General features: G+C 31.9%; 1 protein-coding gene across 1 annotated transcript in view; it reads right to left on the bottom strand.

Moving 5' to 3' along the window:
• Positions 1–19,331, bottom strand: part of LOC117172872 (guanylate cyclase soluble subunit beta-1-like) — a 252,512-nt gene that overhangs the window by 62,995 nt on the left and 170,186 nt on the right. Inside the window, exons 3-5 of the mRNA XM_033361142.1 lie at positions 11,781–11,899; positions 8,844–8,999; positions 8,094–8,247 (exon numbers count right to left, since the gene is read on the bottom strand). Coding sequence (XP_033217033.1) covers positions 8,094–8,247; positions 8,844–8,999; positions 11,781–11,899 — 429 coding nt within the window. The remainder of the gene's footprint in view (positions 1–8,093; positions 8,248–8,843; positions 9,000–11,780; positions 11,900–19,331) is intronic.

Below are 19,331 nucleotides of genomic sequence, written 5' to 3'. Positions count from 1 at the left end.
ATTCATCATTATTGGACCGATTGAAAATCGAAATCGCCGAAAAACGACCGCATTTGAAGAAGAAAAAACCGCTTTATCATCACGACAATGCGCCTGTTTATTTATGCTTAGTTGTACAAGCAAAATTGCATGAAATCGGCTTCGAATTCGTTTCTCAGCCACCGTATTCACCAGACCTGGCCAGAGACCAGAGATGGCTTACCGGTAAGCGTTTTTACTCAAATCAGGAGCTCATAGCTGAAACTGAGGCGTATTTTGGAGACCTTCCGATCGAGCACTTTTCGGACGGTATCAAAAAGTTAGAAAATCGTTGGACTCACTGTATCGACCTAAAAGGAGAGTATGTTGAAAAATAAAACCGACTTTGGCCAAAAAAACGTCTCCGTGTTTCATTTTTCAGGGACTTATCAGACTGCCTAGTATATTATTTCTATATACTATAATCGTCAGAAAAAATAGTAGTATGTATTCTACTTTATAATATTTTTGAAATTTTTCTAAAAAAATTGCTTGAGCAAATAAAAAATTATTTTGAAAAACAGAAATTTGTTAAGAATTACAAGAAATTTACTTAAATTATGTAATTATTCAGTAAAAAGTATCGTAGGATACCAACTTGAGAAAAAAGTGGACATCTTTGGAACAATTCTCAGAAATGATAAAAACAATCATTAATTGTTCAAATAATTTTATAATGTTTTTAACCAAATTTACTACTCCCAAGAATGAGAGGGCTATTAACGTAACCTATACGTTTATTCAAACAATTAAAAACTGTTTGAAAAGTTATGAGAGATATTAAAATTGTGCATTTGTGTTCATTTTTATGAAAAAAGACGACAGAAATTGCTGGAATTTAACAATATGTCAAAATGTACTACTTCGAATGTAGTTTCATATTTGGGGCACTGTAGGAAAGGGGTTTGGTAAGGTTCGGTTTAAAAAAATATATTATTATGGCTTTCTTACGTAAACACTCCTCTTTAATCTTGAAAAACTTGGCACGCTTCGCTCAAACACCGAAGTATGGGTTCAATTTTTCGAGAATCGAAAATGTGCTTACGTTAATATGAAAATGGAAACATTTTGGGACGTCACTTGCGCTCTAGAGTAAGAAAAATGCATTTTTCGAATACCCAAATGTATATGGTAGGCACTATACCACATATATTATACGCAGGAAAGAGTGCTTTATTGAGAGGCAGGGCATGCAAAAGTCTCGAGGTATGGAGGAATTTAGTGAAAGCAGCGCGTTTCCGAGAAAAATTTCTCCAACACCCCCAAGAGGCGCCTTATTTAGAGGCTCGTCTGCATTATTGGATAAAACTATATTGTTGAAAATTTGCCCTTTGAGTTTAAAAGTCATTAATTTTTGTTGCAATTCATGTATTTGATTGAAAATAAACTTTGTTCTTGAAGATTGAACTGTTTCGACGAAAATGTGCCTTTTGGATTTCAAATTGTAATCATTCAGTTAGAAAATCAACTATTTTTATGAAAAATATTAACTATTTAGTTTAAAATTTAATTTTCTGCTAAAATTCGTCTTTCTGTCTTGAAAATTCAACAATTTGGTTTTAATTTTTTTGTTATTGTCTGAGGAATGTTTCTTGTCTGGTCTTATTGAAGATTGAAGTATTTTGTTGAAAATTCAGCATTTTTGTTTCAAGTATCAACTATAATATTTGTCGTTAAAGATTCCTTTAAGTTGGTTGCAGATTCATCATTTCACTCGAAAATTTATTAAGTTCATTGATAAAATTGGACTATTTTGATGGAAATTCATTTTTTCGTGTGGGTGCTAACGTTTTTAACTAAAAATGTATCTATTCCTATTTTGGTTGAAGACTGATACTTTTAATTGTAAACGCTAATTTTGGGTTGAAAATGGATGCATTTCTTTTTTTAATTCACACTTTTTGGCAGAAAATAAATCTTCTTGGTTAAAAATTTATTTATTTCTTATTATGAAGATGTTGCGTTTCTTTACTTTTTTTGCACAAAAAAATGTCGTAGTTGGAGATTGGTATCTTCCTGCTGAATTCAACCGAGTAAATATTTTTTCTCAACATTGGCCAATTATAGTTTCATGCTGTATGGGTTAATTGGGTGAATATATGGGTGGTTCTACGACCGCAGCAATGGTCAGGTCAGAGTGAAGTTCAATAATTCACCTGCAAAAATGGGCAATTCTGGACTATCGTCGTGGACTTTCTTTTTCTAATAAGAAATTAAAAACCACAATGTAACCATTGCTCAAGGTAACAATATCGTTTGTATCTCAGCCAAAAATATTAACTTAATGTAAAATAAAAGCAATTTACGATATTCTAAATGAATAAATACCTAATAAAAAGCGGAAAATTAACGCATGGCGCTTTTAATAAATGACCTACACTTCTACTGAATTTTTGCGCTATGTATAGCGGGGGTCCAAGTCAGTTCCTCCAGTACGTTCCAGCTCACATATATATAAACACGATATGGCTATGCCGTAATATGCTGTATGGCCAAAATCGTGGACTCCACGACGTGGAAAAAAATGGGCAAAAGCATATTTTGAGGTTACGTTATTTCAAGTATAGAATTGCAGATAGAATTAGTGCATTTTGGCTTGGTGTGTTTCAATAAACATTGTTAAACAATTTTTCAAATGGAATTTGAAATCATGACAAATTTTTAAATAATTATATTTTTTTGTTAATTCATATAAGCAACGCTGAATATGTCGATTGAAATTGTTACATTGATAATTGATTTACTCTAGTAGCAAGATAATTGTAGACTGGCGCCAGCTGGGCGCCAGAAAAAAAAAGAATCTGTTTGCAGTCTGGCGCCCGGCTGATTCCACTTTGGCGTGCTGTTCTGGCACCAGAGATCCTGGCCCATTTCGGTCATGATATATACCAGACAAAATAAAAATAACGTGAAATGGTACAAAATATGTAGTCTTATTTATATCTTGGTCCGATTCAAAAGAAATTAAAGAAATTGGCGATTTAATAATAGTTAAATATTTCGCACAATTTAAAAATATATATGCAATATCAGAATATTAATACAGTGATTAATATTTTGTTGTATATTATATTGTGTTCATTATATTATATACTTTATATTGTGTATATTATTGTACATAATGAAAATAAATTATGTAATTAGGTATGGGATATTATAATTATATATAGAATAGAATAGAATTTGTTGTCTTCACTGTATACTTTTAGAAGTTTTTACAATATTCTTTTGCTCTCTTAAATTTTCAAATAAAACGAAGCTACATATTTTCTTTCTCAGAATTTTTACCTGAACAGATAATATTTAAATCATTAAATTTTTACATATTTCTGTTTCTATATTACAGTTCCTCTTGTCCTTAGGCTATGTAACTCCTCTATATAACTATTTTCTTCGATATTATAATTATATTAATATTAATATTAATAAGCTGTAAATGATTTTGCTGCAGTTTTCAAGCGTTTGAATTATCTATTAAACCAAAAAAGTTAAAATAGCCTCCGGACCTTCGAAATGATATATTTTGTTTATGAAAATCATTTGGAATTAAACAATTACAAACTATTGTTTCATTGAATTTGGTTATACCATACTTTTTTCAGGACTACGTGGGACTTCGATTTTTAAGATTTGAAATTGCTAGCAATTTTAAAAAGTGTTAATACAAAATTTTGTGCTCGTTAGTACTTATAATTTGTAATTGTTCTATTTTAAATGATTCTCATAAATAAATATTTTAATTTTGAAAGGCTTTTTAAATTTTTCGGTTTAATAGATTAATTCAACTTCAAACGCTTAAAACTCTAGCACAATTATTTACAGCTAATTAATATTAATGTTAATATTAATATCTGTTGAAATAATATTATTATAATTATAATATCAGATATATTTAATCATATATTATATTAATTCTATTATAATGTATCCTGATTATAATTCTTTTTCAAATTTTCATGTCCAAACTCAAAATTTTGATTATTTGTAGAATTCCTTGTCCCAGATCTGAATTACAATTTTTTCTAAAAATCTCTGATCCATTTCAGAAATATATACAACTGCTTTGAAAAATTTCCTATTCCAATTCAAAATTGAGGGTGAAATTAGAAAAATCAAACTTTTAAATCTGAAAATGATTTATTTGAGGTGGGAATCTTTTGAATTTAAAACTTTTAAAACTGAAGCTTGACAATTTTTTTATCAAATTATGTTAAAATACGAACGTACTAATTTTTAATTTTTATGACTTTAACATTTTAGAGATATCTGGTTAAAAAATATAAATTACGCTATTATTTTTAAGGTTCAAAATGATAATACTTCAAGCAAATTTCAGTTTCTAACGTTAAAAATTGAACGATTAAACCAATTTTTTAAACTGAAAACTTTTATAAATAAAAGTTAAATTATTTATATTTTAAGTTGTTCCAGAGTAATATTTTTGCATTGTTATTTATAGATAAAAATTTGAGTTTACCAATAGCAAGTGTTAGAAATTAACTTACTATCAAAATAGTTCAATTTTAAAACTAAAAAAAAAAGAAAAACAAATTTCCAACAAAATAGTTACATTTTCAACAGAAAAAAAAATTATGACGCACCTTCGATTCAGATTAAATTTATGTATTAAAAACGGATTTTATCTAAAATCGTGAAACAACCCTATTCTCAATCAAAACAAATAGATTTTTCGTCAGACCGTTAAGTTTTTATACATAAAAGATGAAATTTCCCCCAAACCAGATGAATTTTCAGAACAGAAAGAAAAATTTGCTACAAACCAATTGAATTTTAAGCCCGAAAAAATTAATTGAAAAAAAAACTTTCGCTTTCAAACAAATAGTTACATTTTCAACTAAAATGATGAATCTTCAACAAAAAAGTTTGAATTTTTAATTAAAAACTGTTGTACTCATCCAAAAAGATATCAATTTTACACAAGAGTTGACTTTTTAGTCAATAAGGATTTTTTTAAATTGTTGAATTTCGAAGCCAAAAAGATGATTTTTTTACAAAACAGTGTAAAATTTTCTGTAAAAGGAATAGTGCAAAGACTTCTACTTAAAAAATATAAACCAAAGCTATTATTTTCAATGTTTTAAATTGAAGAATAAATAAATAAATTTTTAAATGTTAAAGACTGAATCATTTTGATCAATAAAAATGGATTAATTACAATTCTTTTTTAATTGAAAACTTTTTAAATAATAAATTGAATTCTTTTATTTTAAGTCGCGTTATTTTATTAATTTTTACATTTTTATTTATAAATCCAAACTCAAAAGTTTTATTTACGAATTGACAATCTTGAAAATCGAACTGTCTAACAAAACAGTTTAATTCTCAATTAAAAAAAAAACGAAGTACATTCTTTACCAAATAGTTGACTTTTCAGTCCAGAAAGTAATTTGTTTAAATTCTTTACATGTAATGCAAATTACACGTATGTTCGACGTGTGTTTAATTATTTTGAACCTTAAAAATAATAGCGTAATTTATATATTTTAACCAGAAATCTCTAAAATGTTAAAGTCATAAAAATTTTAAATTGGTAATTTCGTATTTTAACATAATCAGATAACAAAAATTGTAAAATTAAAAAGAGGTCAAAAGTTTATATTTTATACGTGTGAATTATTGTACGTTTGAATGAAATATTTCTGAATTAAAAATATGTCAAGCTTCAGTTTTAAAAGTTTAAAATTCAAAATATTTTCACCTCAAATAAATCATTTTCAGATTTAAAAATTTGAATTTCCTAATTTCACCCTGAACTTTGAATTGGAACAGGAAATTTTTCAAAGCAATTGTATGTATTTCTGAATTGGATCAGAGATTTTTTGAAAAAATTTTAATTCACAACTGGGACAAGGAATTCCACAATATAATTAAAATTTTGAGTTAGGACATGAAAATTTGAAAAAAGAAGTATAATCAGGGTACATTATAATAGAATTAATATAATATATAATTAACTATATATGATATTATAATTATAATAATATTATCTCAACAGATATTAATATTAACATTAATATTAATTATCTGTTAATGATTGTGCTAGAGTTTTAAGTGTTTGAAGTTGAATTTATCTATTGAACCGAAAACATTTTAATGGCCTTTCAAAACTAGAAAATTTATTTATGAGAATCATTTAAAATAAAACAATGACAAATGATAAGTACTTACAAGTAAAAAATTTTGTGTTAACACTTTTTAAAATTGATAGCAATTCTAAATTATAAAATCGAAGTCCCACATAGTCCTGAAAAATGTATGATATAACCAAATTATAGAAAGCTATAGTTCGTAATTGTTTAATTTCAAATGATTCTCATAAACAAATTTTATAATTTCGGAAGTCCGGAGGCTATTTAAACTTTTTTGTTTTAATAGATGAATCAAACGCTTAAAAATTCGAGCACACTCATTTACAGCTAATTAATATTAATATTAATATAATTATAATATCGAAGAAAATAGTGATACAGAGGAGTAATACAGCCCAAGGACAAGAAGACCTGTAATATAGACACAGAAATATGTAATAATTTAATGATTTAATTATTATCTGTTCAGGTAAAAATTCTAGGAGAGAAAATATGTAGCTTCGTTTTATTTGAAAATTTAAGAGAGCCAAAGAATATTGTAAAAACTTGTAAAAGTATACAATAAAGACAATAAATTATATTCTATACTACATACAATTATAATATCACATACTTAATTATATAATTTATTTTCATTATGTACAATAATATACACAATATAAAGTATACAATATAATGAACACAATACAATATAAAAACATTTCCGTACGAGAGCGTACCCGCATGCCCTAGCGCCATCAAACCTGGCGCGAGGTGCCGCGCGTGCTACTCAATGTGTAAACCTAGTTAACTGCAATCACGCCCTTCGGGCCCCTTTGCCGGGCATCCTTGATGGGGTGAAGGGTGAATATAGTACACTTTCCGAAAGTGCTAATTTCCCCCTATAATGCGTTAAAGATTTCATTGCATTACTAAACAACATATGTTTATGAAATAAATCGACCGCTAAGAATCCGAGTTTATCGCACCTTTGACAGATTTGGCGCTGGTAAAGGGGCCGTTTCTTAATCGTCAACGTATCAGCTTTCATTTCAACTAACTTTTATCATGGTGAGTTCTCACCAGTCAAAAAATATAGTGAAAACTCTTACTACACTCACCATTATTAAAAAAAATGAAATTTAAAATTATAAGAATGACAACTCAGTAAGGGACAATCCATAAATTACGTAACACATTTGTTGCGAATTTTGTACCCTTCCCTCTCCGATGAAACTAGTCGTTACAAAATATTTTGGACCTACTCAAACGTTACGTAATTTCTTCAAGTATTTACAACCATGTTTTATTAAACACAATTCAATTTTTTATTTAAAATTTATATCTTAATTTTCAAAACCATCCAGATTTAAGATTTTTAATTTGTGCATCATTAAAATGGAAGAGAATTTAATTGCAAAACTTTAAAACTTTAAAAAAATTGTAAATCTTAAAAATGGAACTAGATATTAAAAAAAAAAGTTTGCCACTTCTTATTTCCAAACCATAAATATATAAAACCAAACATGCTGTTGAATTTTTACTTTTATATGTCTTAGAAATGGATCAACGACCGAAATGGAGCACATTAGAAAGACTCAGGGTCAATTTTTTTTTAATAGAACCAAAAATAACTTGAAAATAAAGCAAATTATTTCAAATTGAAAAAAAAAATTATTGGAACAAAGAGCCAGTTCTATCAACTAGAACTTTAAATTATTTCAACTTTTTCTTTGCATGAAAAAATGAAAAAATGTATCAAACAAATGAATATATTTAAAGGTTATTTTTTAGAATGTTTTACTCAAAAAAATAAGCTATTATTGAACAAAATACAACATTTTTGTAAAATTATAAGAAAAACGCAATAACAATCTCTACTGTCAACATAATATTTGTGGAAGTTTTAGACCTTTTATAACAAAAATGTTTCTTCTTAAATAAAAAAGAATTATAAGAATAAGAATAAGAGTTTTTGTGACTTACCGACTGACAGAGTCCCAAGATCAGCAATCATTGGTTTAGGAATGACTCCTGGACCGGAAGAATCCGTAATCAAAAACTGCACATGATCACATTCTTTTTTTGTTTTCAGGATTTGCATATCTACATCTGTGTTGTGAAGTTTCTTTGCTACTGTCTGTTGAAATAAAAGGTTAGACAATTTCAAACCAAATTGTAACCTATAATAAATATCTAATTTATTTTACATTTTGTTCACCACAGTAAAAAAATAATTTGCCACTTAAGAAAAAGGAAGCATGCCATAAGGACCCAGGATAAATTTTTTTAGAAATTTGCTTGTCTGCTGAATAATTTTTTTGGCAGAAAGTAAGAGTTCAGTTTTCTTCAAAATTTAAACATGTATTTTTTATCAAAAACCCAGTTGATGAAACGTATCCCTCCAGCGAAAAAAAATCTTACCCCTTCAGTTTCATGAAATCTGATCACATATTTTTAACAATCCTTTTTGGCATCAATTTATAAACTTATTAGATAGAAACTTCTTTCTCACTTTTCTTAAAATTGAAAATTGGGTTTATATGATAGTCCGAAATTGAAAAAGGCGCACAAAGAGCGAAAGAAAATAATTTCTCTTCTTATTTTTATTTTAAATTAAAAATTCGATTTTTTGAAATTTTTTACACGTCTCCTGTAAAATTTTGAACAAGTATGGTAACCCCTTATGGCATCCTATTCTTCAGTTACTAGGCATAATTTGCTATTAAAACTAACTTTAACAATTCCGATGACTATATGTTCTAGGCCAGGACGATCTGAATAATAATGTAAAATGAGTGCCCCATCTTCCGGCCGCTCCGTACATCTGAAGGATGGAGCTCTCATGCCAGGATATAACGTGCCCAGATGATCGTGAAGTGCATCTAAATTCTGTAAATAAAATGAACAAAAAATCTCTGATTAAATAAAATTGTACAAATTCTACAAAAATCGACATTTTTGTCTGAAAAAGTAAAAGTTTAATTATTCAAAATGGTACTCCTCTATTTTTTCCTAATAGTGCGAGAAATTCTCTGGAAGTTTTTCAAAAAAATTAACAAAGTTAAGGAGTTTCAGGTATGCTTTTAATACTTAAAATCTTTTTTCATGAATTCAAAATATTGTAGAACATTTTTTATAAAGCAAATGAGAATATAAAATTGAAAATGATAGAAGAACTACAAATTCTTAACTTTAAAAGGTAATACTATTCAGAAAGTAAGACATTTTTTTATAGTGAAGCAATTTTAAAAACAAACAATATTTCTGCACTTACATGCACAAATTATACAATTTTTCAACTAAAAGAATAAAAATTTCATAAATAAGCAATTTTACGGTTTGAAAGTCTAAAACCCTGAAAGGGGACAATTTTTTATTCGAAAGTAGCAGAACTGAGAAGAAAAACCATTTTTGACTTAAAATAGCAACAATTCTAACAGTAAAAATAGTTTCAGCTTAAAAGGGGGGAAAGTGAAAAAGTAAACAATTTTTCAAATGGAATTTAAAATCATGACAAATTTTTAAATAATTATATTTTTTTTGTTAATTCATATAAGCAACGCTGAATACGTCGATTGAAATTGTTACATTGATAATTGATTTACTTTAGTAGCAAGATAACTGTAGACTGGCGCCAGCCGGGCGCCAGAAGAAAAAGAATCTGTTTGCAGCCTGGCGCCCGGCTGATTCCACTGAGGCGTGCTGTTCTGGCACCAGAGATCCTGGCCCATTTCGGTCATGATATATACCAGACAAAATAAAAATAACGTGAAATGGTACTAAATATTTTTCTGTAATAGTTTTACACTATATTTCAGTAATTTCTGGGAGAATATAGTGCGGAGACGTCACAACATTTCACGAGAGACACCGAAATATTAGAAACATAACCTCTTGTTGTATAAGCTTGCATGTTTAGGCATGCGTAAGGGAGGGAAAAATTCTAAAATCTTCTGCTTAGCTTACATTTTCAAGTAACTTGTATATTATATGATAATTAAAATGGAATATACTTGAATCTACTTTATACATAGGTACTTCAATTCCAAAAAATCGAAAAAAGGCGGAGATCGAAAATGGAGGAGAACCATAATACGAGTTGATCACAAAACAACACTCACGTCGCCATAGTGCAACAATGAACAACACTACCATAATAACACTCATAACAGGGCTATCAACTGTTAAATAGCAAAATAAATTTTGGAAAAAACGGCTTAAAAACTGAATTTTCTGTCAACCATGTTTGGTTATAATTTTGAAATATGCTGCGAAACGTAGAATAATATTCATTCATTAATTTCATACTTAATTACTAGTGTTTAAACTAAATACTAGAATCTGGTTCCTTGATTCACCAGAATCTGTTTTTCGTCTGGTCTGATCATTTCTCCCGCCAGTCTGGTCGACTAGAGGGGGCAGACGCAGTCATCTTTCATGCGAACTATCATCCTTTCGAGGCCATATGAGCGTAACCTCAAAAATTTTTTCTCATTTTTTTCAAATCCGACTTATTTTCACACGAAATGCGATTTCGGATTAAAACTTTAGGAAATTAAATGAAAAGCAATAAGAAACGTTTGACCAATCCTAAATTTTTACAATTACAAAAAGTAAAAAAAAAGTTGTTCAAAAAAATTTTTTTATAATTAAAAAAATTTAGGATCAGACAAACGTTTCGTACCTTGGGTTTGAAGAAAGTGTACACAAAATTTCTGAGGTCACGCACACATGGCCTTAATATGTATAATGTCTATCATTTTAGTTTTTTCACTAAAACTTATCCAGTGTGATATTATTTAATCTGAGTTATAAATTAAAATGTCCATCATTAACTTGTAAAATTCTTCGAAACGAGTCAAGACAAACGGTACAAAAATGGCTTTATTAAAGCCATGTAAGTCCATACTTTAGGTTCCTCTACAACCTATTTATAATTTTGGGTTCCTTTTTTTCAAAAGGGGTTCCTGTTGTTTGTAGCTCGTTCGGGAACAAAAATTGGTTCTAATAAAAACCCCAGCTTTTTCTGTAAAACTGTTTCACAGGAAAAAGACGCTTCACCTTCAAAATTGCACTATAGATTAATTTAAAAAATGGTAAGAAAAAGTAAAAGCTTATAGACAAAAGAATTACTGGCGTTTTTGATCGAATTTGACTAAATTATCGGTTATTAAAGAAAATCTGTTACACAATATACTAGGACGGGAATAACTATAACTAAAATGTAAGAAATTAAATTGAAAATCGATGAAAATTTAAACGACCCTTCAATATTCAACGTTAAATTTTAACTACGAAATTCATGAAAATTGAATAAAATCAAAAATCTAATCATCAAAGGACAATAAGCTTTAAACTGTTAATATTCATGCTTAACAAATGTTAAAACAGAGGAATGAAAAATAAGGCTACTTCAACACTACGAAACATTTGTATATATTAGGTAAATGCCTTTTGATCGTGTTTAAAAAAATACATAAATAAACGAAAGAAAAAAAAATGCAGAGAATTTAGAGGGTCATTTCTTGCTCCTATTTTTAAACTTTATTTTCTTTACTAAATACATACAGGGGTATTTTGTTCAAATTTTATATTTGGATATTTTATTTTAATTTTTAAATATTTCGTATTTAATAATTTTAACGTCATTAAAACTGTTATGAAGCTTACCTGTAAGAAATCTCTAGGTGTAGCTCCTAACACTTGTAGTATCTTGTCGTATCCCGAATCTTGACAAAACTCAAAGAACATACGACCAAACAGTTCGAGAATTTCATTAGCTGGAATATCTAAAAAAAATAAAATAATTTTACATGCCTTAAGTGTAACGCAAATATTTCACTAAATTAGTCGTCTTTATTATTAATTCGAAGTTCCATTCAAATCAATGTTATAATTTTTTGCCGCATCCTTTATCTTATTTTATTAGCTTTGATCACGCGGGATTATTCTCCAAGATACAGTACTTTTGGTAAGAGTAATTGAAAAAAGAAAGAGTATTTTCATTTTTCTATTTTTTCAATGGTTTTATGCATTCAAACAAAAAGAGTAACCTACAAATATTCGAGCTTGATTTTCCAGTATTTATTTACAAGAATTTCCAAAAATTTCATCAATATACGTACATAGATCAACAAGATAGTTACAAAGAAATGTTAGAAATTAACAAAATGGCGGTGGGTTTTCTAAAAATACTAAAAGACTACTTTCTCAAAAAAACCATACTTATATTTTTTGCCAATTTTTTGTTGAATTTGTACTATGATGAACAAAATTCCTTGTTGGTTTAATGCAGGCTAAGTAACTTTTGTGGCCATGAGAATTTTAAAAAATAAAATCGAATTCTCGCATTTTTCTGGCGAGCAACAATAGATACAAAATAACGTTAAGAAAATATTTTGCACAGTTAAGAAATTTTAACATAAGGTTCTTTGACTCATTTAACGCAGCCAAAAAAATGCTAGCGCAATAAAAAATAGTCATTTGTAAGTTGAAAGTGTTCTACGTAAATGAGCTTGAGGACGTTTATGTAAAAACATGTTGTGCTTTGCAGGCTGAAAAATGTAATAAAAGTAAGAATTTTCGGTTACATTTAAGAACAGTCAAGTTTAGAGCATTATTTCTTATACGCGGGGCAATAGAAAATTTTTTAAAAAATTCATAAGTATGAGGAACACTGTTGTGAACCAATTGCAGTTGAGAAATTTGAGAAGTAGTAGAAATTGTTGCTTTAAAGTACAAAAATGTACAACTACATTATCTTCAGTTCTAACAAAGATATTAAATCGATTCAAACTGCAAACTGTACCGGCTAGGCTCTGTAATTATTTTCAATCACTCGAAAGGATGTGATAGTCTTTTTTGTTGTTGTAAAAAACGCGATATTTATAGCCATTTTGTTGTTCTTATTGGAAAACAAGTGTCAGAAAGCAGGAGAAATCCTTTTTTTTTCTGGCGACCGCTGGTGCCTTTCTTCGACACGTGGTTCTTAATTCGTGGCACTTATTGTCGGTTTCGTAATTTTTAGGGCCATGGGAGCAAGGGCATTTGTCATATCATCGGTGGTTCAAAGTCGAGTCTCTTCCTTTAGAATTCGTTGATGCGAGTGTTTCAGATTCTGCTGTGTTGGATCTACACTGTCCCATGTTGTAATCAATGAGTCTTATTTGGAGGGCAGGCTACCAAGTTTTTTGTAGGGTCGTAGTACCCCCACTGCTCCACTCAGCGGAGTGGAACCATCGAGCTAATCTGGCATCTAACTATGCGACGAGCGGATGTAGGCCAAAGTCGATTATTTCAATGGACTAATAAACCTACAATTGGTGACCCCGGCGTGATTTACGTCATTTTTGGGGCAATGGATCAACTAAACTGCTCTGAAGATTGATGTCAGCACTAGCCATGGAATTTACATAACCAGGAAAGTATAAGCATACCCAATTTTATACTCAAAGTCCAAGGATTTTCTGGCTTCATCTATGTGTAACAAGAATGTCAAAGGATCTTCCATTCTCCCCACTCGTCGAGTCCTAGAAGGAGGGACCCGTTGGCACTGTTCCCCTTGTACGGGGTAGTCAGTCCATTTTGTACCCTTGACCGGCAAAGGTCTGTTATAATAAAGAAGTCCTGCAATATAGGTCAGGCACAATAAAGAGTATTTAAAAGTGATTCTTCTGACCCGTTACAAAATTGGCGATCCTGCCAGGATAGAAGTACACGATTCTCGTCTCTACGGAGCAATTAAGAGATCAAAAGACCCTATCTTTGGAAGACAATCTGGAAAACGGAAATCACTACGGTGGTTAAAATCGAGGACTTCCGGACTGATACTACGGTGTAGCCCGACAACCGGGAAGCAGAATTTGCAGTGGAACGAAATCTCTACGGTGATTATTATCGAGGGATAAATCCAAGACTCCGGACTGTTACTGCGGTGCAGCCCGAAGACCAGGAAGCAGAGTTTCAACAAAGAGAAAGTAAGCGAATTTTTAGAAAATCAAATAGAAATTTTTCTGGCGTCGGTGTACTGTTGGCATAGTACGACCCCGTAAGCGTAGAATTAATTTTTGAAAAATAAATGATTTAGGAAAAAAAGCTAGAAAATTTGTGCTCAGACGTTATACTTCATATTGTTACGCGTTCGCGATACTTACATCCGACACTCGCAATCAGGTTTAAAGCTTGCTTTGCATGCCTATAGGGAAAATTTAAGTACACACTATCGCACACTTACAGACACTTCCACAGATTCGGATAGTTCCATATCTGAGCGCAGTACGACCGCTCCCACTATGGCTACGGAAGATTCGTCAAAACAAGAACATGATGTTCTAACATTGATCCTGAATAAACTTCAAATAATAGATGAGAAACAGGGCAGGTTTAAAACTTGCCTGATGAATTTGAACGAGGAAAACCTGAAGCGGGCAGGCGAAATCAGAAACCTCGCTCAGTTTAACAATGCCTTAGTCACAGAGGATGAATCGAACGATCATTCACAGCATTCCAAGTCCTCTGAAAAGGAAGCATCGCCGCCACAGTACTCCTAGTCGTCTGAAAAGGCACTGTCGCCAAACGAGGAAACGCACGATCACACGCAAACAGCGGGTGGCCCAGAGAGACCCATCTCGCCTGGAGCTCTCCCAAATTCTTTCGCACAGTGTAGTGATCAGTTTATAAGTGTTCGGCCCATACATCCCGTCCCCCAGTGGTCTAACACTAACGAGAGACCCATCTTGCCGGGCGTTCCCCCAAATTCCTTCGCACAGTGTGGTGATCAGTTTCAAAATGTAGAGCCCATACATTCCGTTCCCAAATCCTGTCATTCAGTGTAGCAGCCAGCAGCCAGCAGCCAGCACCCGCACGTGAATCTGTGAGATCTAGCCGAATAGGTGAACAGCCCTCAAGTTCCTCGTCGCAGGTCATTGACCACCAATGTGTTCAGGTCCCAAATTCCTTCACTCAGTATGATTACCGGCCGCCAGCACCAGCTCATCGCATTTTTCCAAGAAACAACCCATCGCTACCAGCGATGCACCGAATGGAAAACATTGAACCGCTTTCCCAAGCTAAAGAAATAATCCGCACGGTCGAGATTTTAAACAGCCAAGATGATGTTGGCGTACATGATTTCATTAATATCGTGAAACGTGCGAAGCTAAGATGTTCCCAACCTAGTTTACTATTAGACCACATTTTAACAGAGAAAATAATTGGAAGTGCTAAAAGAGCATTCCGGCACTACCCTATAAATAGCTGCGACGATCTTTACAGCGCTTTAAAAACAAATTCAGCGACTACAACTACTCTGGAAACGTGTCGTAGTAAGCTTGAAACAATGAGGCAAAATCACGATTCAGTACAGTTTTATAATCAAAAATTTATAAGCACGTATAATGAATTGATTTATACAATTCAATCAGAATTTTCGTTCGGAATAGAGCGGAAATTAGCTCTTCAAATGAAGGAAAAATCTGCCACAAAGAGATACGTTATGAACCTACACGATGACATTAGCCATCAAGTGCGCCCTTGAAACCCAAAAGTTTGAACCAAGCTTTACAGGAAGACTTGGAAGCAGAAGTGTGGTGCAGAGAACGTTCGCGAACGAAAGTTTTAATACCACCTCGACCAGTACAACAAAGTGTTCTCAGACTACCCATGAGGAACATGCCGGTACCTACGGCCCGAAATCAACAGCCAAAAATGCGAATTCAACCCTCCTATAGTCTGAACCACGGACTACCTTCACAACATATGATGCAAATGACTTGTAACTTCTGTAAGAAACCGGACCATTTGGAGCGACAATGTTATGCAAAATCAAAACAGCAGGGTTTTCGAAATGGAACATCTCAGAGAAGACCGCCAGAAATCAGAAATATACAAGAGATGGAAGATCTACAAGACCCATTAGAATGTTACGTAGTGACACCACAGGAACAGGACGAAATCAAACGCTACGAAGAATCTGCAGAGTTTCTGCAATCAGCGGACGATTGCAATCTATACATGGAAAGCATTCGGATAGACGCACCTAAAGATTACTAGTAGATTCCGGAGCCTCTATCAATCTCATTAAACATTCTGAAGTACCCATACAAAGAATACCATTTGAGATGAGAAAACGTTTTGCCATGGGGACAGATATTCATTATTCTTATCAAGCAGTGAGAATACCATACTTAGAGAAGTTGCATTTATTTCACATTATTGATGATGATTTCCCCTTACCAGAAGAAGGTATTATTGGCCGACAATTCTTTAATGCATTTAATAAATATCAGATAACTAAAGATTTCCTTTATCTTGATAACAAAAAATTACCCCTTTACGAAGACGGAACATTTGTTTCGGGAAAAACAGCACAGATTACTCGGATCAAAGTGGTAGAAAAGGATCAAGATTTCTATATAGAAAATCACGACTCAATCCCGGACGGCATTGAGAATCAAGAATTAGTTGTACCCTTATATAATTATGAAAAAACCCCCTTAAAAATACCAAGCTGTTTGAAGTATGATAAAGTAGATCAAATTAAAGAAAAAAGTAGAGTCAGTGTCACTAGTTCAGAAGGAAAAAAGCAGATACAAGATCTATTAAACAAAACGAGATTGGACCACATAGAAGAAAAAGAACGTCCTTATTTATGGAAAATGGTAGCAGGATACATTGACATTTTTAACCTTGAAGGAGACCCTTTTCCATGTACCGATTTAGTAGAACATGAAATAATTTTGAAAACCGGAAAGATAGAAAATCTTAAAGCTTATCGTCCTCCCCAATGTCACAAAGAAGAAATAAAAACACAAATGCAGGACTTGAAAGAAAAAGGCGTCATACGAGATTCAAATTCACCCTTTAATTTGCCGATTTGGGTGGTCCCAAAAAAGGAAGACGCGTCTGGCAAAAAGAAATGGCGCAAAGTAATCGATTTTAGAAAGATAAAGGAGGACACGGGGTGAAGATTCTCTAAAAACCGACAAAGTGAAATTTTACACAAAACGGATACCTACTCATTTGATGAGAATGTAAAAATGAAAAAATCAAGATGAAAGGCACTTGTAAACCACAAACACGATTCTTCTAAAGCATAAATAAGGAGAAAAAATAATGAATTATTGAAAATTATTATTATGTTCACCCCAAATCATTACAAAAACAACCTCCGTATTTATATCCGAATACAAAACTGAAGACTAAAGTAAAAAATTGTATACATTAACTGTTGGGACTTTTGTCCTCCTGATTTTTCTGCTCTCTCATTAGTCTCCAATGCCATATACAATGCTCGAAATACAATTACAAAAGCATTAACAATGCTTTTGCAAAATTAACTCTTATATACAATGTATATCATTTTCTATTCTATGTGTGTATATTCAAAAAATATAATTTACCTTTTTCGATGCACCTTTTAATGCTTTTAATTAACTTCCAGCGCGACAATGAGGTATATCAAGCTAGCACCTCTATAAACGAAATTCCCAAATTTCTTTTTATCATAATTTAGAGCTTTTTTGGGATCTTGAACGCAACAACAACCAATTTCTAAAGGTCACCCCTACTAAAAACAAATACCGCCTACTTAAAAACTCAAATTCGGAAAAAACAAAAAAGCACCAAATTTTGGGCTCATTTTGGGCTTCCGAATGCACGCAAAAATCCAAAGCCTATCCCATAATTTAAAAAGCCACTCCCTTGCGAAAAATAAAATTTGCAAAAGACAAAACGCACCAGATTTTGGGCTTATTTTGGGCTCTCCAATGCACCAACTAAAATATCATAAAAAACACCACTATGTTCAAAAACACCAACCCACTAATAAAATTTTGAACCTCAAAATGGGCAATTTTGAAAAGCCCAAAAATTAGAGACTCCACTGATAGTGAGAAACTCCCAACAAGATTATTTTTTTACAATTTCATATATACGAGGTAGAGAGTGGTTGATTTTAAACGTTAAGGATTGGAGCCCAAAAATTGGAGTCGGTATTTTCGAGGAGCCCAAGAATCAGATACTCCATTGCCACGGGAAAATTCCCAAAAAGATTATTTTTTGACAATTTCATATCTACGTGGTTGAGAGTGGTTGAGTTTAGACGTTAAGGGTTGGAGCAAAAAATCGAAAAGCTTATTTTTCAAGAGCCCAAAAATCAGAGACTTCATTGACACTGAAAAATTCTCAAGAAGATTATCTTTTTACAATTTCATATCTACGTGGTGGAGAGGGGTTGATTTTAGACGTTAAGGGTTGGAGCCAAAAAATTGAACTCGGTATTTTCGAGAAGCCCAAGAATCAGATACTCCATTGACACGGGAAATTTCTTAGAAGGATTATTTTTTTACAATTTCATATCTACGTGGTAGAGAGGGGTTGATTTTAGATGTTAAGGTTCAAGGCCAAAAAATTAATTTTGTATTTTCGAGATGCCCAAAAATCAGACTCCACTGACACTGGAAAATTCTCAAAAAGATTCTTTTTTGCAATTTTATACCTACGTGGTAGAGAGGGGTTGATTTTAGACATTGAGGGTTGAAGTTAAAAAATTGGAGTCGGTATTTTCGAGGAGTCCAAGAATCAGAAACTTCATTGACATGGGAAAATTCTCAAGAAGATTATTTTTTCACAATTTCATGCCTACGTGGCAGGGAGGGTTAATTTAGACGTAAAGGGTTGGAGCCAGAAATCGGAAAGGGTATTCTTGAGAAACCAAAAAATTAAGAGACTCCATTGTCAATAAATAATCTTTTTGAGAATTTTCCAATATGAATGGTGTCTTTGATTTTTGGGTTCCTCAAAAATACCCTTTCTGATTGCTGGATCCAACCCTTAACGTCGAAAATCAACCCCTCTCTACCACTTAGATATAAAGTTGTAAAAAATAATCTTTTTGAGAATTTTCTATAGTCACTGGAGTCTCTGATTTTTGGGCTCCTCAAAAATATCTATTAAAATTTGTTGGCTCCCACCCTTAACGTCTAAAATAACCCCTCTCTACCACGTCGATATGAAATTGTAAAAAAGAATCTTTTTAAGAATTTTCCAGTGTCAATAGAGTCTCTGATTTTTGGACTTCTCGAAAATACCGGCTCCAGTTTTTAGGCTCCGAACATTAACGTATCAAATCAACCCGCCTTAGATGAGGTAGAAAGGGACCAAGAGAATAAGAGAGTTAGAATTAAAAGGAAAAGAGCAGAGAGAGAGAGAGAGAGAGAGAGA

Source organism: Belonocnema kinseyi, chromosome 5 (assembly GCF_010883055.1).
Source record: "Belonocnema kinseyi isolate 2016_QV_RU_SX_M_011 chromosome 5, B_treatae_v1, whole genome shotgun sequence".
NCBI lineage: Eukaryota > Metazoa > Arthropoda > Insecta > Hymenoptera > Cynipidae > Belonocnema > Belonocnema kinseyi.
Note: the sequence above shows the minus strand (reverse complement) of the source record. Positions and strands in the feature narration are given on the sequence as shown.